This window comes from Chelmon rostratus, chromosome 6 (assembly GCF_017976325.1).
Source record: "Chelmon rostratus isolate fCheRos1 chromosome 6, fCheRos1.pri, whole genome shotgun sequence".
Taxonomy (NCBI): domain Eukaryota; kingdom Metazoa; phylum Chordata; class Actinopteri; order Chaetodontiformes; family Chaetodontidae; genus Chelmon; species Chelmon rostratus.
The window spans coordinates 18,045,387-18,070,824 of NC_055663.1; the positions used below are offsets into that span (position 1 = coordinate 18,045,387).

General features: G+C 41.4%; 2 protein-coding genes across 2 annotated transcripts; one reads left to right on the forward strand and one right to left on the reverse strand.

Moving 5' to 3' along the window:
• Positions 1-147: 147 nt before the first annotated feature.
• myrf (myelin regulatory factor) lies at positions 148-18,865 on the reverse strand. Its single transcript, XM_041939559.1, has 27 exons — positions 18,820-18,865; positions 10,108-10,198; positions 9,697-9,975; positions 9,103-9,164; positions 8,239-8,461; positions 8,016-8,116; positions 7,732-7,846; positions 6,702-6,897; positions 6,525-6,601; positions 5,864-5,974; positions 5,663-5,768; positions 4,263-4,463; positions 3,884-3,992; positions 3,564-3,673; positions 3,324-3,484; positions 3,147-3,219; positions 2,968-3,050; positions 2,787-2,855; positions 2,600-2,683; positions 2,321-2,388; positions 2,119-2,193; positions 1,809-2,039; positions 1,546-1,639; positions 1,041-1,103; positions 662-767; positions 415-489; positions 148-273 (listed from the first exon to the last, which is right to left on the reverse strand). Exons 1-27 carry the CDS (start codon positions 18,863-18,865, stop codon positions 193-195), a joined length of 3,090 nt encoding a protein of 1,029 aa, XP_041795493.1. The 3' UTR covers positions 148-192.
• Positions 18,866-22,163: 3,298 nt separating this feature from the next.
• Positions 22,164-24,841, forward strand: LOC121608481 (transmembrane protein 80-like). The gene is made up of 6 exons (XM_041939772.1): positions 22,164-22,182; positions 22,379-22,395; positions 22,494-22,587; positions 22,682-22,774; positions 23,514-23,715; positions 24,437-24,841. Exons 1-6 carry the CDS (start codon positions 22,164-22,166, stop codon positions 24,447-24,449), a joined length of 438 nt encoding a protein of 145 aa, XP_041795706.1. The 3' UTR covers positions 24,450-24,841.
• Positions 24,842-25,438: the final 597 nt, after the last annotated feature.

The following is a 25,438-nucleotide window of genomic DNA, read 5'->3' on the forward strand; positions in this document are numbered from 1 at the left end:
AAAAGAGATGTCTTAATGCACATACATATGGAGGGGAATACAGTGGGGACAGTGGCATATAGTTTGTTCTGTATGAATATCTTTAAAAATAATGTACAATACTGAGACAAAACCCGATCCCATCACAACAGCGTACAAATGGAACCACACAGGAAAAATGTGGTGTATTGTAAAGGCACATCGTCTTCCTCCTCACACACAGCTGCTTTGAATGAGAAAATGGTAGTCAGAGTATGATGAGGTTTCTCCTTCAGTGGCACAACTCACTTCACTCTGTCAATGAAAAGCACATTGAGATAAAGATCATCAATCAGTCACTGACTTTATTCCAGCGAAGTGCACAATAAATGGATCAAACAACACAGAGGAACCACGCAGCGTCTGGAAGCCCCTCATACTTTGGAGTTTACTCACAGAGAGGGAGACACGGAAGTGATAGGTGACGTCCTGGAAAGACATCACGGGCACTGACCACAGGTGTTGAGTCCCCTTAGAGAAAAGTATAAAGACTATAATGAGTCAGTGTAAAGTCATTTGCAGTAAGACACCACTGGGGAAATACATATTGTAAAATTATAATGCTAGTTTCACATACAATGACAAAACAAGAAAATATGCTTTGATTTCATGATCAATCATGATCGAGTACATCGTTATGTACCTTTGTTGACATCCTCTGTCCACCATAGAGCTCTGTCTCTGTGTGGTTGGGGCATAAACGTCCCTTGGTGGCTCCACATTGTCGTACCCACACGCTGTTCATGGACCTGCAGTAAATTAAATATGCTTTATGTCTCTGTGACCTATAAAGTCTCTAAAGTTGAAATGTATTTTTTTGGTTGTGTGGGCAATGCCTTGTTTTTTTGTTTTGTTGGATCAGTTATTTCCTAACAATTTCCAAATGATTTCTTGAAAGCTAACTGGAAGTGTGATTTTGGACTTATTATAGGGATCACAGAGATAGATCATTTTTTAGGAAAAAGTGAATTAAGTGTGACCATGTCATGCGTGCAGATATGTCGTCATGTTTGTATACTTACGTCATGTGCAAAGTGATTTGTGAGGTGGAGGAATTTCTGCTTCCATGGAGTGACACTGTGTAACTGGAGTCGACACAGAGAAAAATAATATCAAGCATCAAGACCTGAACTCAAACTGTAATCGTGTAGGAGGAAAATAAGACAAGTAGCTTGAATAAATGAGTGGAGAATCCTTATAAATTCATAGGATTCCTTGCAGAGAATGACACTGAATACTTTGATGACTTTGAAAATAATGGAAATATGCTGTGGCCTTCACAGTCACCAGATCTCAACCCCACTGAACGCCTTTGGGAGACTTTGGACCAACAGGTCCAACAACACTCCAGCAAATTAGAGAATATCACCTGAAGATATAGTGCTCAGCCTATGCTGAGGAGCAATGAAAGCAATCTTGCTGCTAGTAGCACAAACTTACTGGGACACTTCATATTGCTTTTTCATTCCATTTGTCACCTGTTTGTACACCATCAACTGAAGACTAGTGCTGCTTTTCAGTATATACCTGCAGCTCTCTGGTGTTGCGCAGCTTTGTGCTGTGATCTCTTGGTTTGTCTCCACGATACGTAGACGAGTGAGGGAGGGAGCTGACCTTCCTCCTGCAAAAGTAAGAAAAGCTGCACTATGAGCACTGTAATGATAGCATTCCTTTGTACAGTACGCAGATAAGATTTGTTTGCTGTGTTCAAACAAATGCCTCTAGTGTGTTTGCAGACTATTTTTGTGTGTGAAGAAAGTGACGTTTCTGGGCTGTGTTTGTGGATTTACCCTTTGTGTGTAGGCTGCGCTGTCTGCGTGACAATGTCTGCTGACCCCCGGGCAGACGGTTGGTAGCTCCCACTCCATCCGGGTCTGTAGGTAATGGCCTTTTGGACTTGGCAAAGTATAAAGGTGCTGAGGTGTGACTCAGACGGTTTCTGCCGCGGCCGTCTTTGTCCATTAGTCTGGACTTGGCCTTCTTATTAATAGTGCTTGTTGTGGGAGCCAGGCTGCCTAAATCTGGAGAAGTTAAGATAATTAACATACATTGAAAACAAATCTAGATTACACGAAAACACATGTCATATTTTAGATTTACCTGGTGTGGATTGGTTGTTGCTCAATGTCAAAACTGTAGCTGATTGGTTGTTTACGGCTGTAGTTGAACAGCAAGCTGGAGGATTTGTGAGAGAATGGGGGAAAAAATATAAAATACACTTAAATTTTCTCTCTTTGTCCTGAGTGAGCTTGTTGATTGCTGTGTTTTTCAAAACCGCAACACTTAGTTAGGATCTCCTCACCTGGTGCAGGGGTGGTGGACGGTGGGGTATACGGACTCTTCCGTGAGGATCCCAATGCAGCTCTGGACCTGCACCAATCAGAAGGCAGTACACAAGGTCAAGAGTATACTTTAGTTAAAATAATGCTACATTAAAAACCCAATGAATTTTAGCGTGTTCAGATACGTGACTCGTGATCACGACAAAAAGAAACACCCAGCTAAGCAATCAAAGATAAGACTGAAGGAGTCAATCGCAAAGTGAAGCAAGTATCAAGAAGGGCAGGTGCTGAAAGCGTACCATGGACAGACAGGTGGACAGAAAGTTACAGTGGCAGTGAAGATGGGCATCCAAGAGATGTAGAGAACACAGGAAGGAACAGAGCTACAGAAAGCAGGAACAGATTATGTAGAAACACATTCATGAAGAAAAGGAAAATTGATTTCTTTCACTGTAAAGCTGAAGTGTCTCCCTGAAAAGCACATACCCATCTTTCTCTGTGATGTCGCCTCTATGGTGAAGAGTCAACACATAAAGGACGGACATGGAAATGACACTGCCGGGAGGGGGGAAGACGCAATACATCATCATCATGTCACTACTGTACACAGGTGAGGCAGATTTTTTAATCACCACTACCTCCCCAAACACATTTTGCTCAGTCTAACCTGAAGGCCATGACAATGACGAGGGCCAGGATGGTTCCCTGCATGAACCTCTGGCTGATGCAGCCTTGATCTGGGAGCAAATTCTGCAATAAACACACAGATCACATTAAAGCTATAAATCCTGACTCGTCTTTAACACGATTTAAGATGTTTTTAAATCCATCATTACCACCACAGACCTTGCCCCCAGGTTTAACTGTCTTCTTCTTGAGTGGGCCGCTTCCTGTTCTGCTAAAGTAGCTCCCTGATTGGCTACGTGGACAAAGAAAGTTTTTATTTATTCTTCTTCTACTCACATGAGACTCTGTCCTGCTCTGAAGCCTAAATTTGAGGCGATACATGCCCACTGCTCTCACCTGACAGTGCCTCCACTCACGGTGCTCTTCATGCTGTCGAGACGACGCAGCTTGGCCAGTTTGCGGCTCCAGCGCTCCAGTTCGTCGATACGAGTCTCCAGGTTGTCTGTCAGCTTACACAGCTCCTTCACCGCTCCCACGTTCTCCATGAAGATACGCTCCTTTGGAATTAGAGGGAGAGCTGTTAGCGCGCATGGAAATAATGTGCGTGTGCACCATACGTTTATGTACGTCCGTTACCTTGTTGACGACTAACAGGTTGGGGATAGTTTCTCCATTGGCGCACACCACATCACCGCCCTCCTTCACTGCTTCAGGCAAAATCTGCTGAACCTCTTGAGCAATCACGCCTGCAGTAGGATAGAACAAGTGCTAAAGTGAAAAAGAGCTGCAAAAGCATGACGGCATGCATAGATAGTTGATGCACTTCCATAACAATACACATGCAGCAAGTGACAGATCAACTAATACGATATTAAGATGATAACATGCTATACAGAGTACAAAGAAATGAGATGATGGAGGCAAACATTTGACTTTGTTATTTATGAAGTCGTTACCGGTCTCTGCAGTGTTCTCTATGCCCACGGTGGCAGCAAACTCAGGCTTGTATTGATAATGGACCAGCCTCATCTGAGAAATCCGTTTCAAATTGTCTGTGGTGTCGACCTACACACAGACAGAATGACAATGACACCCATGCAGATGGCGTGAAAACACGATGTTCAAGTTGCAGATGACAATGCTTGGATCCAAGATAATGAAAAGGCAAAAGTCAGAGTTGAACCGCGCTGTCAGCTGTGCTGAGCTGGGCATTTGGATGACATGATTCATGATGACAAGCACATGAGGCACAAATGACATACACTGACAGTTTGGAAACACACACCCACACACACACACACGCCCATATAGATACACACTGAGCGTCATCCTGACCTCCTGGACATTTTCTTTGGCCCTGATGTCAGACGGGTGTACCAGGGAGCCCATGACCTTCAGGTTGCCATGGATAACAAGGGCCTCGTCTGGCCGGTCGGTGTTGATGCCGACTCTCCCGTGGTGGTACACCGAGTCTGGCAGCTGGCCACGCTGCCACAGCACCTCGTTATCACTTTCAAACTGGCCTGGGTTGGATGCCTGTAACAGAGACAAAAGAGCAGGTGCAGAGGCAAACAGTGGTTCAGATATTTCTGAAAGACATGCTAAAAAAGTTATTTCAATATCTAGAAGAAATAGTTCGTCGTTTTGGAAAATATGCTTATTCACTTTCTTGCCGAGAATTAGATTAGAAGATCGATGTCACTTTGGCACAAAACCTGCAGTAAGACAACAGAAATTTCTCTTTTGTATACTTTGATTTTTGTTGTGAGTTTTAGAGATGCTGGTAGGTAGAATTTGTTGATTTTGCTTTGTTGCACAAAGACAGGCTAGCTGTTATGCTATGCTAAGCTAACTAGCTGCTGATGCCAGCCACATATTTACCATAGAGATATGAGGCAAGTGAGCAAATAGGCGTATTTCCCAAAATGCTGAACTATTCCTTTAACACAAGCCAAAGACGTAAAGGATTGCTTTTACATTACACCTTACAGCTTAGTCAATGTTTAAATCTACAGAATAAACATAATTATTTACCAAATTAATAAATTATTTACTCCTGTAAGCAAATTGGCTAGATACAATGGTTGTGCAGCTTTCAAATAGCTTTAATACTTCTCAAGCTCAAGTAGTTAACCATACAATTGTGTATGTATGTGTATGCTTTCACAGCTGTGCAGCTGTACAATACCATTGCTGTCCACTGAAAACCATGTATCTCCAACCCTGGAGATTTTATACATTTTAGATCAATTGTAGGATCAAAAGTTTATTAAGAAAATTATCTTATTCTCTCTCAAGATTCAGAATTTTTGTAATGAGGGAGGAGGTGTAGATATAATTTTAAGGATTATAAGATAATAGAACTCATTTTTTGGAAAAACCATATCAGAAAAAACATGATTAGTCAAAGTACAGTGTTTTATATACTCCCCAAAACATGTCTGTGGGAAAGTTAAATAAATCACTTAAAAACTCATTGAATTATATAAAAAAAATACACAAAGCTGTAAAAAAATTTGTGTGTTTTAAGATACATGGTTTTAACAGGATAGCAACAAGTCTGAAGTCTTCTAAACTGTGTATATTGACGATGTGTGTGCTGGGGATCACAGCCATGCAGAATGGACAGACAGACAGCGGAGAAGATGAGATCCACACAGTGACGCATGTACAGTAGACCAAGAGAAAGGGGCCACATTCACAACGGATATGATTGTTGTAGGAGGCAGACAGACATGGCCAGACGTTACCCTGACGATGATCCTCTCAGACACTTGAGCAGCCACAGTGTAGCTCTGACTGTGGGACTGAGCGTGCAGCGCCACCACCAGCATGAAATACCTGTGCGGACAAACAAATCAGGAGCAGATGTGACTTCTGGCGTCTGACTGGATCACAGTGAGTCATGTGTTTACACGTGATGGCGTGTCTTTCACCTCTGGTCAGGGTTTGGTTTGCCCTTCTTTCTCATGTTATTAGCTGTGGTCTCGCTGAAGTGGAGCCGCCCCACTGTGACCTTTGTGACCTGCTCTGATGGCAGGGTGACTCTGGGAGAGACAAAAGCATAAATACATTATGAAAAAATCGTCCTTCCACAGCTGTATACCTTTTCTGCTTTAATTAGAGGAAAGACTCACAATCACAACAACTCACAAAAAAAAAGAAACCGTTTTTGCTTATTGGTTAAAAGATCCTTTCCCGATGCACTTTCAATGTACGTGATGCGGAACAAAATCAACAGTCCTCATTTTGTACAAACTTCCCTCTTTGTGTTACTGTCCTTCCACTGCAGCTAAAAACAGAAACAGTGTCCAGGGAAACAAAAAGAGGTGAATTTATGCTTACTTTATTTGTCTAAGTGAGACTACTGAAGCCTCTTAGTGGCTTCAGATAAACCTCTGAATGCAGTATTGCACAAAGCGTGGAGTCTAGATTTTGTCCTCCATCACTCATAATGGCAGTGCATCAGGCATGACTCTTTGAATGGCCGCTATGGACACGAAGAATCAATACCACATGCAAAAAAATGCTCTAATGCACACATGGGCTCCGGCCTTGAAAAAACATGAACCTATGCTTCAAAGTGTTCGGACTCACAGCACTGGCTTAAAGGGTCTCTTGCTGCGGTCAGACTGTGACTGCTCCACACTGATAGACTGGTTCATGGCCTCCACCTTGCAGCGAGGAGAGAAATAAAACATGCACTCAACACACTGCAGAGCTAACGATCACCTGTTGCATTGATACCATGCTCACTATTTTGCCTTCACTCACCTTTACTCCGTTGAGTTTGAGATAAAAGCAGTCGATGGGCTGCAGGCCTTCACTTGTCTTAATGTACTTGGGATCTCCCAGCATGCCTATGTATACTGTGACCTGGAAATGGTTCTTCTTCTGGCAAACGAAAGCATCATCAGCCAAGGAGAAGTTGAAGCCCTTGTCAGCATCAACACGGTAGGTCGGCATCGGTCTAAAGACAGAGAGAAAGATTGTGACATTTGAATAATGTGAATAGGACGCTTATATTTGTTGTAAGAAGAGTGGAAAGAGAGTTTTGCCATTTTTATCACCAGGGGGAGACTCTTGACCCTATTACAGGGGGCTCCCACATGTTGTCATGTTCAAGCGCTCAGAGAGATAAACATGGATGGGGAATGTGTAATGTAGTCAGTGTGGGGAGCTACTGTGGAGAGGGTAAACCTGACACCTCTATTCTCCTGTGATGCTAATGTAAAATCAAAGACATGTTCATGTAAATAAAAGTCTCTCATTGGTAGATTGCACTGCGTAGGCCCCTGACGGCCTCTGGAACTCAGTTTTGATGCATAACTTTACGATATCTTCTGAAAGATTTAAAAAATCTGACTGAAAACAAATGAAAACGTTCTGTTCCTTAACGGCAGTGTGGTGTGCTAAAGGTTGTGATGGGCAACCAGGTGGTTTTGATAACATATCTGAAAGGTCTTGTGAGTTCATTTTAACCTTCCTCCCTATCTACGCTTCTTTCTATTTTAGCTTTGCAAAAGCAAAAGAAGGTGCACACTAATTTTTCCCTTTACCCCTCCTCACGTTGGCTTTCTAAGCCGAAACCCTGCATTCGTTCACTCCCCCGCACAACTCACCTCTGAGGAATTTGTAGACCTCTGCAACCCTGCTATTCCTTTACCACTCCCGCCGTATACTTTATTGAATTATTCTTTTAACCAATTATAACTTCTTTCAGTTTTTTCTCTCTGCAGAGAGCCCCCCCCCCCAGAATAAAGACCTCAAGATGTACAGATATGTCAAAATGAATTCCACCCACAGCTCCTTGCAGTTTGCGTCATATAGGGGTGTCCACTTGCTCTGCTGGTGAGGTTGCCACTTGATGCACTGATAGTTTGGGTCCAGGTAGGCGTTGTCTGCATCCTGCATTAAACCTGCGACAAACATATTGAAATAGAAGCAATTAAAGCAGGAGAGAAGAATGTTAGGAATGGCTGCAACTGTTCTGTAAAAGTCTTTTTCTGCGTGAGAGTTAAAAGGTAGGCAAGAGCAGGTGAGCGTGAGGTAGAGGAGGCGAGAAAGAGAGGAAGGATGCCTGCCTACCTGGTTCTTGTTTGATGATACCTGTGAGGATTTGGGAATTGAGGGTGCTGTTGGGAGAGTCGGAGTGCTTCCTCTTCTTGGCCTGGTGCACAGGGACGCCGCTGTGTGATGAAATGGAAATTCAGTCAGTAGTTGCACACATTAGTACTTTTGCCATCACTTCTTCAGCTCCATGCAAACTGCATGGCACAACCCTCCCTCCTGTACTATGACCATGACTCACTCCTGCCCCTGAGGATGCTGCAGCAGCTGATGGAGCATCTGTGTCTGCTGCATGTCTCCACTTCCGCTTGTGGCTGGACCAATAGGATACTGCGATATCATGGGCTCAGGTTTCAGGTACATGTCCCGATGCACGCTGGAATAGTGCCCATGTGGCGGGAGGGGTGGCGTTGGAGTCATGTGACACATGTTCTCTGGTGTCATGGTCCTGATCATGTGAGGATCTAGAAGACAGGATGGAGCACAATGTGTGAGACTGTGTGAATTTTAGCCTGCAGTTTATTCCACTTCTCTCCAACCTTGGTGAAAGGTACTTTCCATTGTTTCAAACTGGAGAACTGGAGGGAGGCCCATCAGATAACACTATTCCACACCTTTTTACTAATGGTCAAGACCAACACAGGTGTGTGAACGGCAAGAGGTACACAATGACTTTGAGCACTGTTGTTGTTCAACTTGAATGTTGAAACAAGCCAAACATACAAAGATTCAGACACTTGAAATTCAATCTTATAAAGCTTAAAAAAAGTGTATTTTGATCAAATCTATTTTTCAAACTGTGTAAACTGTTAATAATAGACAGATAAAGGCTATATTTAGTGTATTGATTGGTTTGCACATTGACTTTTCTTTTTTGTCGTGATGCTCTGTTCAAAAACAGTGAAGTGATGAGTAACAGATATTGACTTAAGCAGAGGGGAGGCTGTGACCCGTATACACCTGGAATACGTCAGTGGCTTCCTCTGACTCAGTCTGCAGATTAAAGCACCATTTCTCTGTGTTGCACGGTCTTTTTGGTGTGTGCTCTGTGCCACATTCTTTCTGGTGTATTTTTGCAGGGAAAGGAAAAAGATGTGTTACTTACCATTCACCTGCTGAGGAGAGTACGGCTCTGAGCTGGAGTCTGGAGGGGACTCAGGTAGTGTCCTAAAAAAGCAGAGGATGTTACATTCACAAAAACAGTACTATTTGACTTTCAAATGTAGAAATAGCTTAATTCCTAAATAAATACCATGCTTGAAGTTGGCAAGAGCTTCCTCGTATATTCTTATTTTCTAAACTCCTATTATATTTAAGAAACCAGGATCAGAGTAAGTGCAGACGTTCTTTACACAAGCTTGTGTGCGTCAGGATTTTTTTGCAGGATGTAATTTGACTCTGTCTGTTATCAGTCTCCCTCCCCCTCTCGACCAGCCCGAGCTTTATTTGTACAAATGAAGCTTAATCACGTATTGATTGCATAATGGACCTGTAGTAGGGTGTGTGTCTGGTTTTGTTGCATGCTCTTTTTTTTTTAATGCTGCATCATCTGCTGCAACTTTTGCCTGAGTTCATGATTTTAAAATGTGAGTTGCAGGAGCATCTCAGACACTTCTTGAATATTCCTAAGCACCAACATGCTACATTTTCTCCTTTCGTACCCCCATCCATCTACCATGGATGGAGGTATTGTCCTCACCCTGGAGCGTAGTGGCCCCTGTGCTCAGGCTTGACGTGAGCCTGCTGTTGCTGCTGCTGGTGTTGCTGCTGCTGACCCAGGCAGGAGTAGTTGTGTCGGAGGCCCAGGGATGGACCTGGGGGGTAGGCGTTCTGACAGTTGGGGGGCCCAGGTAGAGGGGCTCCTTGGCGCAGTGGAATAGGGGGGCTCACACCACACACCAACCCCCCAGCGGAGGACACTCCTGCCTGGGGAGATGAGTAATTGGGTCCCGGGGCGCTGTGGACCTCTGAGAAACAGCTGGGAGAAAGCAGAAGAAGAAAAAGGGATTAGCCTTATCAGAAAAAACTAATTCCTTTGTAACGACATGATCTGATTCGGTCGGTGCATGTTGTTTTGACGTTGCCGGGTTGGTCTGGAGTCCCTACTGACATGTCAGTGCTATCGTCCTCCTTGCTGATGTACTCTTCCAGGATACTGGTGTCGATGTTGGCTGGCTCCAGAGAACTGGTAATATCATGACCTGTGGTGAAGGGAGGGTTGGAAACACAGAGGGGAGATGGAGAGCATCTGGGAATTAGCAACGGGAATCTTTCAGCAACTCCGCACACAGGTCTAGTTTCAGCTTGTGTTGTAACAATTCCCAGTAAGACTTAACAAATGACACTGTAGGAACTCTGTTTATTATTTATAGCTTTTTCTGCATTTAGAGAACTTCATTACAGCATATCAATGCATTCATATAAGAAAATTTCACAATCTTTGCCGAACAGATAATCAAGATGATGTAAAAAGACGAGCTCTGATTTATTTTTCTGAGAATATAAAGATTAAGGCTACAAGAGTGACCAACAGTCTAAATATGCGTTAGTAGTCAACATTACAAATCACATCCTGATGATTCAGCCTCTTACTGGTTACACATATAGACAGGAATCATTCCAGTGGGTGGTTGCTATTTTGTACCTCATCTGCCTTTTCCTGATTAAATAAAGAATTACATTTAACGTAAAGTAGCTACATCAAAATGACAAAATTACTAACCAAGTTACAAACAGGATTATGTTGTTGTAAATCTAAAAGGCTGTTTCACCTCTTTGCGTGTGGCAGGATTTGATATATTTTTACATATTCATATAGCACATATATAAAAGTCATTTTCTAATTCCCTAATGCTCCCCTTACTTCACCCCAGGGTCATTTTCAGCCTTTGATAGCCAAAGCCTCACAAATCCCAAACACATGACCCCGCTTAATCTTTAAAACACCAACACGTAGAACAAGCGCTTTCCTATGCATATATTTAGAAAAGAGGAAATCACTTTATATAAACTGGCCCTCCCTGTTGTACACGGAGCAAACAATTCAAATGCTACATGAGAGAAAGCGTTGCATTTTCTTTAAAGCTGTCACTAGTTGTCCCAAAGTGCAGAAGCTGGAAACAGAGTGAGTGTGAGAGACGAGAGGGGGAGCAGGACGGAGGGGGTGAAGCAGAGGGTAAGGACCTGGTATACAGTGGGTGGGCAAGCAACCCCAGTCTCTCTCTCTCTCTCTCTCTCTCTCTCACAAACACACACACACACACACACACACACACACACACTCTTTCTCCGATAGATTAAGCAGCTACTCAGTCGGGAATGCAAGGAATTTTTGTGTTACCGTTGGAAAAAAAACTCCTTTTCCCTCTTTTTTGTCTCCCACTAACACCTCATTCTTCATCAGAAACCCAACAGAAATGCCACTTATTAGTATTATTGTCACAGGTTCTCTCCTATGCCTCTTCACACATGGCTTCCGTTCACAAATTATTTAATCGACCATATTATCTTAAGAATAACGTGTGATTTGTCCCATATATCAAGATTTTACCACCTTCGATCATTAAACCCACAAACCAAACCTCTTGTCCCCAACCAGTCAAATCAAGAGCACTCCAGATTCTGTTGTTTAGCATTGTACATCCTCACCTTACCATGCTTTTTTAGAAACCAGTATGTTTAGACTGACTGGCTTTCTCCACTGGATAGAAACAGATGGTTAATGTCTCCTAATATGTGCCAGTGCAAGGGGAGAAAAGCAGGATGGTTCCCCGTAAAATAAGATCCAGATGTGCACCCCACCCAAAGAGGCAGTAAATTTAAGCTGGCAGGCCTGATAACGGAAAATAAAAAAGATGGAGGGTGAGGAGAGGGTAGATGGATGGAGGGTGAGGAAAGCGGGGGCAAGAAATACAGAATGTGAGTTTGCTGTCCAGGGATGGAACACAAATGGAAACGGGAAAAAACTACAAGGAAAACCAAAGAGAGGCGTACAAGGTGGAGCATGGTTGACTTTAACTTTAAAAAGTTAGTTGTTTCTGCCTTTTCACTCAGCTCCAAATAGAGAGCCAAATTTTTGATTCATAATTGTGGGCAGTATAAATACATCCACTTGACTTGAGTATACTACTGGAAATAACAGACATTTGAAAGAACAAGTAAAATTACTTAAACCTGCAGTAATTTTTTTGGCCACACGGGGCAGCAGAAACAAGTTGTGAACACAACGCTGATGTATGACGCCTTCCAGGTATAATCAAAGTATCAATGTGATGAACTTGTTAGCAAACAGCTGCATATACGCACATCCAGCAGTTATTAAGCAACATTATCACTCATTTGGAGTCGTGATTCTGTCCATATGGTGAATATAGGACACTCTCTTTTGGCTCTGTTTTTGGTCTTGACCAACTCTTGAGGCAAATATTTGGTTCTTTAGCTGCTAAATGCTCCACTATGTTCATCAGCTACAAGTTAACTGTGTCTGTCTGCTGTTGTTTGGGTGCTGAACAGGTCGTGTACAGAAAACAGCCGCCGGTTGCAGCCAAAACGATGCTGTGAGAGTGGTGAGAATGAACTAAAACAGTATAGCTGCAGCCCGGAGAGCTAAACAATGAGCTGAAACTCGCTATAAAGCTCCATAAAGCTGATAAGAGCTGAATTCTCTGTAGCTTCATCACTGCTGATGACCTCTTTTACTTTGTCACAGTGTTTTCGCAGTCGTTTGATACACTGTTATAAAAAAAATATTGGTTATAGCGGCTTTCATTAGTTGAACTTAATCTTTAAAAGACTGGCTTATGACAAAATAAATGTTTCAGCTGTAGATGTGTTATGTAAATTAATCAGAAGTGGAACAACAGTAGTATTTGAAGTCTCCACTCATCTATCCGTCCAAATGTACACTAATGTATAGAGCATACTGATGCCTATATTTATATTAAGTTCTATTACTTCTATTATTATTAAAACTGAAAAGCGGTAACAGTAAGCTATCAGGTGCACAGTAAATAGAATGGATAGTGCATGTCAGACTACACTGTGGAAGGAAGATTTCATTGGTGAGACAATAATCACAGCAGCTAGAGGTGCGGTGGACAGAGCTGCTAGAAAAAAACAAAAGTATCCATATAAAAATCTAACTGGACCTGGTCGAAAAGTTGGAAGCCTAAAAAAACAACATATCCAAGGCATTAAAATTGCTGAAAGGCTGGACTCAAGTACTTCAATCCAAGTCTCTCATAACTTTGCGGCTGATGCAAACACATCCAGCATGTTTGTTGCCTCTTTCCTAGAGCTTTCACCATCTTTGCAGCCATCTACAAACAAGAGAGTTTTGACAAGTCCCATTTGGAACAATTAAAGAGAAGTTATAGGGAGCGCCACTATCAAAGGCATTTTTTGCAGGCCAAGAAAAATGGAAAGATACATAAAGAGATAAAAAGTAACTTTAAAATTCTCCAAATCAGTTAAGTTTAAATTGCTGTGAGCTGGATGTTTAAGTTTCTCTTCCCTCTATGTTTTTTCTCTGTCCAGCTGTGTCCAACAAGGAACAGTGAAATGATTGTCAGTCCAACTTCGATACAGACTGGCCTTTTGAGAGATTAGGGGCTGCGGGGAGTGTGCGTTTTGTATGTGTGTAAGCATACGCGTGCATGAGTGTGTTTGTTTGTGTGTGTGAGTGTGTGTGTGTGTTCTGCCACAATGTCAATGCCTGGGTTGTCAGCAGAGTAATAATCTAAAACGGACACAAACAGAGGAGCGAGTGTGAGTGGCAATTAAACATGGTTTGACTTGTATCAGTCAATCAAATGCACAGCTTTCCCTGTTCTTCACACATACTTTTTAAATGATAGTATATCACGCAATTATCTTCTTTTAGAGTTGTATAAACTACTATTAAGGACAAGCAAGAAAACAAGTTTTAAGGAGCATAAAAGCTGAACACAATACGGTAGAACAAGTTTATACTCATGTATGCCTCCAACTGAGATTTGTATGCACTTACATGTGTGTTAATAATTAAACACTTTCAAAGGAGGAACAAAGTCCATCTGATTATCAAACAGTTAGACGAGAATGAACTTGGCTGCACACTCACACCACATTAACACACACACATTGTATAGACAGTGAATACACTTTATAAGAGATTTAACATCAATTTACACACTGGACCAAGAGTAAAAAAAAAAAGCCTTGCAACAAACATTAAAACCGATGTCTGTAGAATCATCCATGGTATTACAGAACAGGTAATTGTCTACAGTAAATGAACGTGTGCCATTAGTCTACATCCTATGAGATGATTTTCAAATAAGTCTGATTTAAATTCACGTTGTTTGTTTATGTGTTTTTCCCAGCAGCGCTTGATCAAGACCCAGAAATCAACAAAAAAACAGCTTGATGGATCTAGCTGATGTCAATACAATCAATGTACAAGAGCAAACAATCTCTCAGCTCTCCTATAAGATGTTGCACAACCTCGAAATACAGGGATCATGCCTGCAGCGTCCAATTTAACACAATACACAGACGCAGATAGTCAGTGAAAGCAAATGTGTCAAAACTACACTAGAAAGTGTTAAGAAGGCTCTGATATAAAGCCTAAGAGTTATGGACCTGCTCCGTTTGTTTACAGGACAGGGTTATTGGTGAAAGAGTGAAGAGATTCGCTACGACACAGACATTAATCAGGATGTGAATACAAACAGAAAGCCCCTCATCAGGTAGGGACTAATCAATCACATCTAAAGAGAAGCAGAGCGGACAGAGCGGCAGAGTACCTGCGCGTAGCCAAAGCATGTTGACGTCCTTGAGATGAAAGCACCTGAAACAGAAGATGAGAAGAACAATTCCTCTCTATTTTTCACATGTTTCCCTACTCGGGCTCGAAGACTTTCTTCTGCAGACCTGGGAGATGCAGATCAGGGGAACAAATGTGCGTGTGTGTGTGTGTGTGTGTGTGTGTGTGTGTGTGTGTGTGTGTGTGTGTGTGGATATTGTGTGAGTGCATGTGAGAGAAAGGCTCGGAGAGTGCTATAATGAGGATTATTTCCCAGTCATGAGAAAGGGCTGTACCAGGCCACCACACACAGCCCTTGTCGCACACAAGCACTGGTGGCACCGGCGGACCTGGCTCAGGAGATTACAGGACTGACATGGCTGGGACCAGGACACGGAGCGAGGTTGGAAAAAAAATGAAAAACGCTACGAGTGAGAGGCTGAGGGCCGGCGGTGGAGAGAACTACAAAGCATGGTTGACGAGGGATGGTGAGGAAGGTACTGAGGAGAAATAAAGAAGAGGAAGGTATAGAAGAAGAAGAGGCAAAAAGAGGATAAAAGGAGATTATATAGAGAGCAACAAGAAATAGGCTGAAAATGCTCAGAATTACAAATCGAGGTGGTCAAGAGAATACACTCATATAATCTAGATGAATAAAAACTATGCTTTTACTATTGGATTTCATTTCATTTTTATTTTGTTTTTGTCACACATTAGATGTGTGGCATGAAAACTCTGCACTTCTTGACTACCGTACAAGTTTTTTATTTTCCACAACAGCCTCTCTTTGAGTTATTACACACACACACCAACAGATACAAGAGAATTAATCTCATGAAGTCCAGTTCAACCACAAACCACGCTCACTGGCTGAGGATTACTCAGTTGGCAGCCAGCACAGATGGGAGTGAGGCACAACAATGAAAAATAAAACCTACTCGTAAGCACTGTAAGCCCGGCTGCTCACAAACAATACATTCCTCTGACTGCAGTCCACCTCTAAACTTATAAATCAGAGGAACCATCCCAATGTGTCTCACACAGGTTCTCCAAGATGGACGACAGCCTTTGCATCCATGATTCACAACTACTGTGGGAGTACAGCGGGAGTTCATAGGAAATTTGATATGGCAACATGCATGATGAGTTCATCTTTTAAAGGCAATAAGAGTGAGAACATTACTCATTTTTCTTTAGACTAAGATGGTTAGGAGGTGAATATAAAGTTTTATATCTGGCAGATACAGTTTAATAACAACCATCAGATGAAAACTTTCTCCAGAACTTTGGTTAATGACCAAATACCTGCAAAACTAATCATGTTAATGGCATTAATGACATCCCTCACATAACCTTAAGACAGTGAACACGGTGAATATTATACCTAATAAACATCGCCACTTCAGCATCGTCATTGTGAGCATGTAAGCGTTCTGACTACAGCTGAGATAATCAATCGATCGATAAGTTAGTCGATCCACAGCAAATTCATGTGCAACCATTTAAAAAAATGTTTTTTGGAGACAGTTTTCATAGCAAACTTGGTCCCAGCTTCTCAGTTGGGGGGACAAGCTTGTTTTCCTTGTCTTATGTGGCTGCAAACTGTATATTTGGACTCTTGGTTGGACAAAAACGAGACATTTGAAGGTGTCACATTTAGAGGCCGTGATTCCACTCTTTTCTGATATTGTACGGACCAAACAATTCATCGACAAAATGACTGGCAGATTAATTGAAAATGAAATAATTGTTAGTTGCAGCTCTGTTTCTGATGCAGCGTTTAACTCAAAGCACGGCTAAGTACAGCCCTATAGAGCTGCTGCTGCTGCCATGACTGGAAACTCGTATTCCAATTCATGAAGTCTAATGTCTGCTTATCTGTAAACCAGATTATATATTACACTCCATTTCTCGTAAGTTATCTGCAAAACATGGTGCATGAATTTCTCAGTTTTAGTGCATTCTATATGAAGGACATGCTGAAAATGCAGCACAGGCATCGTGTGATGGCGTGTTACTTGGAGTAACGCAACAGCAGCAAACTTCATGATCCTTTGTATGTGCGAACGCAACTCTGTGCGCGTGAGATCGACTGTTTGTTGTCTAAGTGAGTCAGAGAGGAGAAGGTCAAGTTTTGGGGGGTTGGTGGTTTAGACGGGTTTCTCTCAACACACCAGTCGCTCTCCCTCTGTCCACCCTGAGTCTGCAGTATCTCACCTCCTCACCCCGTCTGCTCACTGTCACTCTAATGGAGTCAGAAGGAGCGAGAGCCTGGGGAAGGCCAAAGACTGGAGGAGAAACACCAGTCTCACCTCATTGTGTTTGAACAGCCACCGAGGCTATGCCAGGAATGTACACTGTGCATTAGTGTGAATGTATACATATTTCACTAATCCCATTAAAACACAGTTTACCAGTGCCAAAATCCATTATGGTGCTGTGTGTGTGTGTGTGTATGTGTGCTTCTGTGTGAGTGTGTGTGTTTTTCAGATAAAAGAGCAAGACCAATGTGGACCCTAATTGACGAATTATCTCAAATCTAAAGCGCAAGGCTTAATGATAGCACTCTCTGTCACAGATTTAAAGTCAACGTTGGTTGACTAAAAGGTCTGAATCCAAGATCTGAGAGAAATATAATTAGGAGTTTGATATCTCCGAGGTTAGTTAGGACAAAGAAGAAGTTAAAAAGGAAAAGAAGGATCTGAGGCAGCACCTATACTTCTCATGGACAAGTTGACATTTTAGTGCAAGCAAAAGTGGCTGAAATAAAGTCAAAGTAAGAACAACTCTCGTACTCCCAAAGCAAGAATGTAAACACACTAAATTCCTGTCAGAATGGCAAGCAACCTCTGACAGTCATGGATGGCTGTGTATATTTAAGTCAACACTCTGTGTATACTATAATCAAGTGTTAAGACTCTCTACAGATAACTTATTATACATAAACCGCAGTATGTGTTTTTCTGGACACTTGACTTCTGGAACATTTGACATTAAGTTTCTTTAAAAAAAAAAGATATTAGTGAGAAGCAGACTCTTTGTCAAACTGTGAATCACTGTGTATGAAAAAGTCTTCAAACAAATGGGACAAATTGTGTTTGTTTTGCATGTGACACATTAAAATTTACAACAAGAATATAATGGTTGGAAGAAGGGTCGCAAAGTCATAAATATCCTCAAATCATGACTGATTAACTTGACTCAATTCAGTCTAACACACAAAGGGTTGGCAAATCAGGGATGTATACAAGAGAAGCCAAAGTTTATCAAAATCTGAATGATTTACAAGTTATTTTATATATAATATAATTTATCTTTATAAAGATGACTTAGTAGGATTAACATAAATAACCTCTTTTCTGAACTGAATTTGGTTCTATTTATGGGTGTTTGCCTCCAGGTGATCAACACCACACTACAACCCATCACTGGCTGAGATCACATTGCTCATGTCTGCCTCTAACACACACACATTGTGCCATATTACCCTTGCAAAACACACCATTTATCTTGACTTGAAATTCCTACACCCTTCCAACCCTCAACCCCACCCTCCTCCACCTCCTTTTTTTCTTAGGATTCCCCGTTTAACTCGATCTGTTACCCATCACCAGCACTTTTGCTCCCCGCACCCGTTAACCCTCCTGCTTTCTTGCATTTTTTTCTTTAGTTTTGAAAGAGAGGAAAGTTTCTGTGGAAAGCAGAGTGAGGTGCACATTAATGTTTGGGAATCTTTTACCTAAAAGTCCTGTAAGATCACACAAATATTACAGCTATTATTGTTCACCACCTGAGTGGTGTCTGATAATAAATGCAACCAGGCTGCGCATTCAATACAACACAAAACCAGAACTGACGCTTAAACACTTTTAGTTTTTACTTCTTCACTAAAACAATTATGCACAAGTCAAAGTGATTGTAAAAGTAACAAAAATCACAGGTTTAGGGTCTCCTTTCGTTTTCCTGCGCAACTATATTTTAATACTGATGTGTATTAATACTTACAGTAGTCTTTATATAATAATGAGGAATTCTTACCTTCAAAAAATCTCTGTAACGCTTCTGTTTCATCTACCACGTCCATCCTAGCGGGTCCCACATAAAAAATCCATTAAAGTCTCCCCTCGTCCGAACGGAATCAATTCGGATCGGGGAAACTTTCACATGTGCATCACGGAATCCAGATGATAATCTCAGTTGTTCTTGTTGTAGTTCACATAGATCCGACGCTTCATGCGCAGAGCTTCTTTCTCCTGTTGGGCAGCTTGGCACTGGATTGACGTCCCTCAGCCAAACGCCTCCAGTGACGCCGCGGCACACACTTTAAAACTAGTGTTTTTTTAAATCAAGGTGCCACCAAAAATCCATACAAGAGCAACTTTTAAAACCCTTCCTCCAGGCGCACCTTCTCCTCAGCTCCCACAAGCGTCTTCATCATAAGCTTTGATTTTCTCTCGCAAAATCCACCATCATCCTGCGGGAAAATGGGGAAAAAAAAGTCGATAGGAAAATGTAAGTCTTAAAAAAAAGTGTGCGTAAAAGTTGACCAAGCTTGACTCCCGAGTCCCTTGTGTTGACTCTCTTCCTCCTTCGCCTCTGAATCTCAAACAGGATGTGTGCAGCAGAGTCGGAGGAGAGGAGCTGGAGCAGGTGAGAGATGTGCAGATGTGTCACTTCTGAACAACACTCTGTACCTCACAACGACCTGCAGCAGCTAGTCCATTGATTGGTCGTCAAAAGAAAATTAATCGGGAACTACTTTGATGGTCGATTTATTGTTTAAGTCATTTTTCAAGCAAAAATACCAGAACTTCCAACTACTCAAATATAATGATTTCCTGTTTTTCTTGTCATATATGTTCGTAAATTTAATATTTTTGTGTTTTAGACTATTGTACAGACAAGACATCACTTTGGCCTCTGGAAAATTGAGATTGGCCTTTTTTACTTTTTGATTTTTTTTATAAAACCACTAATAGGAAAAAATAATAATAACCAGCAATCTATCGTATGACCCATTATTAAAATAATTGCTATCTAAAACCCTATTCTTTATTGTGTGAGGCTAGATATTTAAAATAAAATGTTTTAGTGTCAGTACAGACTTTAAACAGACTCTTTATCAATTGTAATTTTCATTACTTCTGCCTGTATCCGTATGTGACACCTATTGCCTTTCTCTATCCTAGAGGAAGGATCCCTCCTCCGGTTTCTCCCTTTTTTCTCTTAGATTTTTGTATATTGAGTTTTTATGTTATATCCCAATAGAGGCTCTAAAGGCAGAGGGTTTTAAACTGATTATAAAAGCCTTGACACAAATTTGTGATATGTTTTGAAAGTGCATTTGACTTTTCTTTACCCTCTGAGTAAACACAGCATGCAGTATAGTTCAGACCAGAGGAAAAAAAGCATTCCAGCACATTTGATCTAATGTCACTATTAGCTGTCAAGTTCAGTTTTAACCTGATGCCTGGTCCTAAAATAAATATTTTCTCTCTCCCTGAGTTTGATCTACAGTATGTGATTTTAAAGGGCCTCTGTGGGGCCTTTCTGAATCCCCCCCAGCTTAAACAACCATACAGTAACTGCAGTGTTTTGTGTCAAGGCTTCCCAAGGGGAGGATTTGAGGGAATGATCCATTTCTCTAAACCTTATCAGCTGCATCCCACCCCCCCTTATAACAATGCCACTGTGTGCAGCCCCCGCAGCCTTGACGCCCCCCGCACCCACCCCCCCACCCACATGTGAGATGCTGTTGTGTTGTCTTGTTCCCCCACAGCTGGAGCATCTCCCTCTCCACCCCTCCACCCCTCTGCTTTTCCTCCATTCACGCCAAACAACGCCTCCGTTCTTTCAGCCACACTATGCAGATTGTTTCAGAGGACAAGCAAGAAAGAGAAACAGATAGAGGCTGCAGGGGACAATGAAACAGCTGGCTATGCTAAAGCAGTTCATTTTGGTATTCTATATTTCTTATCTCATGTAACCCTGTAGCTGCATGTGCGTGGATGTGTGTGTGCACGTGTGGGTGTGTGTAGCCCATGTACTAATCCTGCATGTTGTGTGGATAGAAACCCTGTCTACACAGTCACATTATGGGGACTCACCTCCTGTTTGGGACAAAGAGCAGGTCTGAACAAGGTTAAATAATAGCCTGCATTCTAGGATTAAGGTTACATGTAGGTTAAGGTTTAGGTTAAGATCCGGCATGTAAAGGTAGAGTGACTCTCCAGGGAATAAATTTGGCTAAATAAAGGAAAATCCTGTGTAAAATGCTGAAGTCATCATTTGTGAGGTCGTCAGCTGGTTTATTTAATAGGTGAGCCTTGTCATTAATTAGTGAGATTTCTGGCTTTCTTAATACATTTGAGACCATCAGTTGTGTTGTGCAGTGTTGGTATGCAGTAAATAGCCCTATCTGACTAGTACTCCAGATTATGGTAAGAGTCTAGTAATTAAGTAAAGAGAGACAACAGCTCATCATTACTTTGAGACATAAACATTTTAAAAAACCTTAAATGTATCTTCAAGTGCAGTCAGAAAAATCATCAAATACTGTGATAAAACTGGCTGTCACAAGGACGCTCCAGGAAAGCAGACCAAGAGTTACCTCTGCTGCAGAGGAGAAAATCATTATCATTACCAGCCTCAGAACTCGCCAATTAAGAGCACCTCAGATTAGAGTTCACATAAGAACACAGAGGTCAAGTAGCTGACCAAGACCAGTAGAAAACGTGTTTTCTGGTCAGACGAGTCCTTCACCAGCATGGCTGGCTACCACAGCATTCTGCAGTGACATACCATCAAAACACACCTCCTGGCTATGTAAGGTCGGATTTGACCAGGAAGGAGAGTGAAGGAGTGCTGCTTCACAGTAAACCCAACTGAGATGGTTTGGGAAGAGATGGATTGCAGAGTGAAGGGAAAGCAGCCGACAAGAGCTCAGGATATATGGGAACTCCTTCAAGACTGGTGGAAAAGCATTATAGGTGACGACCTCATGAAGCTGGCTGAGATAACAGTGTGCAGAGATGTCATCAAAGCAAAAGGTGGCTACTTACTTACTTACTTAAACATAAAGCATTGCTTTGTTTATACTTTTTTCTTACTACATAATCCATATGTGCTCTTTCATAGTTTTAATGCTTAAGTATTAATCTATAATGCAGAAAATAATAATAAAAAAACAATAAAGAGAAACCACTGACTTAGAAGACGTGTCCAGACTTTTGTGTGTGTATTCTACGTCTGTATAAAAATATTAATCATCCTCCTCTCTCATCATTTGACTGCGCTCTGAGGTTGTAGTTCATCTTCCAGCCAGTAGGCGCTGCAATTCATCTTTTTGGTTAGAAGCGAACGAACCGAGGAAAAAAATCAAAATGGCGATGGCCGGACCCGGTAGGTGGACGCGTTGCTATGGTTGCTATAGACACGCTTTTCCATTAAACCGCTAACAGAGTCGTTTATATTATCTAGTATTAGTTATTTTATTTGTTTACCATTAATACTTTTTCTTTGGTTCACTTTAATAACTCGAGGACGTTCAGAAAGTGACTTCGGTTAGTTAAGTGTCTGTCTGTCTCTCTCCCTCTAGGAAGATCTGCCAGTGTAGTATCCTTCTCATATCATTCAGCTGAGTAGTGAAGCCTTGTCAAAAGGACAGACGTCTCTCTCTGTCACTGACACTTACACCTTAACACCGCTCCCAGCTGTCGTCTGTTACCTTCCAGCTGCTGCTGAAGCTGACATCGATCTACTTTGTCTTCTACTTCCTGTTCACTCTCGGCTTGATCATCAGAAAGAGTGAGTGTTGAACATGTATCGTAGTCTCAGGTGTTTTAAAACCAGGTGTTCTGATGTACCTGTACAGAGCAGTGAATGTGTCTGTTGCTGTCAGGCTTGGTGCTGTCTTACCCTGCTGATGCTCTGGTCTGTGATGTCAGCCTGCTGTTCCTCCTGGCGGCTCTGGACGTCCTCCATTTCTTCTGTGGTGAGAGAGTCACATATTGAACCGTGGCTGACTGTCAAGCCTACCTTGTTATGACCAGGATGACACTAAAGCATAGATCTACGCACCTCTGATACACACAGTTCTGTTAAAGTTTGACAGAAATACCATGCCTATTTCTGCATACAATTTGTGCATACTCGATTGCATTATTATACATTATTTCTAACCATCCATTTAAAAAAGCATGTAATAGTCTTTTAGGTTGATGTATGCTTTTTTGATTCCTTCTGGGCAGCTATTATTTATAGTGTCAGCCAATACATCTATTTAAATGTTAATACGACCTCTTATTGGCAAAGTCTTTGCAAGTTTTTTTTTTGTTTGTTTTTCTGTACAGTGTTACTGTACAGGGTGGCAAAAACACATATATTAATGTAAAAGCCTATGTTTTGCTTTGAGAAACAGCTGGCAGTAATATTACATGACTGAAGATCCTCCCTGACAAGGGGCACTCCATCAATTTTATTGTTGCCTTTCCATAAAATTGGGGGACTCACAAGAGGAGGAATAGTCAAAATTGAAGCAAAAGACAATGAGATAATCTGGTTTTAATTCCGTGGATGGGTCAAGGTGTAAAAGGATGGATCCGACATGCTACAACTCGTAGCATCTTTTAGTCTGTTATTAGTTTATAGTCTTCAGAACACAATAGATTAAACAGTGACTAACAACCCTCTTCCACCGTCTTTGGCCCTGTGTGTCTGGCTCATGTCTGCAGGCGTGAAGGGCAACCTGACGGAGAGTCAGGGCCATATTCTGGCTAACCTCATTGTGACGGCGATGACTATCCTGCTGGCGGTCTACTTCCTGTTGTGGCAGACGTACGTGACGAGGGCAGACGTAATCATCAGCAGTGTCTTACTTGTTGTCTATGGCTTAGATGGAGTCCTGGCTTTCAGCGCGTTAGCCCGACTGGCCAGGTCAGTTCCACTTTCATTTCTTTTCATCATAGACGTTTGACATTAAACCTCAGCAGCCATGATAGATGAGGAAGATTTATTTATGTGACATGTGAGATCACAAACATTTTTCTTTTTTTGACAAGGTCACATGTTTACATAAATGACAGACAGGTCAGCAAATTACAATATCTGGTATCAAACATAGATAAGATCCTTCATTATCACATGAAGAGACTGGCCTACATTTTAGGCTTCATTTATTTTGATGGACAAGATAGTTTGTTGATATAATTAGCATCTCATACATATGTTTTGAAATGCCAGACAGCACTGAGCTTTCCTTTGTTCACGCTTTTGTTCATGAATGAAATAAGCCCTGGTTCCCTTTAGGACTTGTCTGAATTATTGATATGGGTGGCATTCAGTCAAGTGATACTGTACACCTCGTACAATGTCGTCACATCCTTAAATTTTCCTCCCAAGATACATCACAATAAGCCAGTCCTTTATTCTGAAAAGATGGATGTTGTCTGCTCAGGTGGCGGGTGGCCAAAATACGTTTGTAAATCAGTACAGATGAAGAAAAACTTGAAACTAAACGAAACATGCAGTAATTTGCCAGATTGATTATGGACAACTAAACAGTGTTTGTGTTTGACACAGCTGAGACAGTTTGTTCAGGTACAATGTAATGGATGATAATAATAGATTTTTATTTGCTCTTCTTTGTCTCTTTCAGTGTCTATTCATGAAGACACCTCCTCTTCATCATCATGTGTGTTATAGCTGAACTCACAGGCTGTCTGCACTTCTTTGGTACAACCAGGAATTGAATAACTTTGACTTTAAGACATTTTGAATGTTTGTGAGATGAAAAGTGTTTGTTCGGACTGTGGACTTTTTATAACTGAGTTTGTAAAATACAGGAAATGTGTTGGTATTCGTTGAAAAGTGAGTGCTTTAGCTTTTTTATCTTTTGATTGATTTCATTACATTCTGTATATTTTTCAGGAGCCAAAGATAAAATCTACATTTCTGTTACTGTTGATTATTTATATTAAATGTACAACATTTGATAAGTTTTATATGTGTTCATCTTTTCTCCAGTAGAGGGCAGAATTGCTTTGATTAAGATTTGGATAGTGACAACATTGATTTTAGTACTAAAAAAGGGACATCTGCTCCCTTCCACTTGTAGGACTTTATTTATTCAACTCAGGTCAACTGAAATGTGGCAGTTAACCTTCCAATATTCCTACTGATCTATAAAGAGCTTTCAGTTGTTCTACAATCTCTTTTGTACTTACACAAATTTTAAGTACCCGACAAAAATTATTCCAGGTTAAGAATTAATATTTTAGTTTGGCTCTTTAAAGTGTGCATATTTAATGTCAGATTAGCCCTGATCCGCAGCACTTTAATCGTTCAGAGCATTTTTTTCAACTGTTGTAACTATGAGACCTTTCCCTGAACCACATTAACCAAACAGGTTATTTCCCACCACCGACAGCTTAAGTTAATGATAAAACCAAATGCCAAGGTTTCCAAAGTAACCAGTTTCAAAACAAATCAGATTTCAGAGTACCTTTGCTTGAGCAACGGCCGAGTGAGAACATGGGCAAACACTTGGAATTTCACTGATTGTAGGTCAAGCCAGTGTGTGTACAAGCATTTATATGTCCCCATGTCAATTTTCTCTGCTGGTACCATGAGGAGTGTGCTCATTTTTAAATTCTTTTCC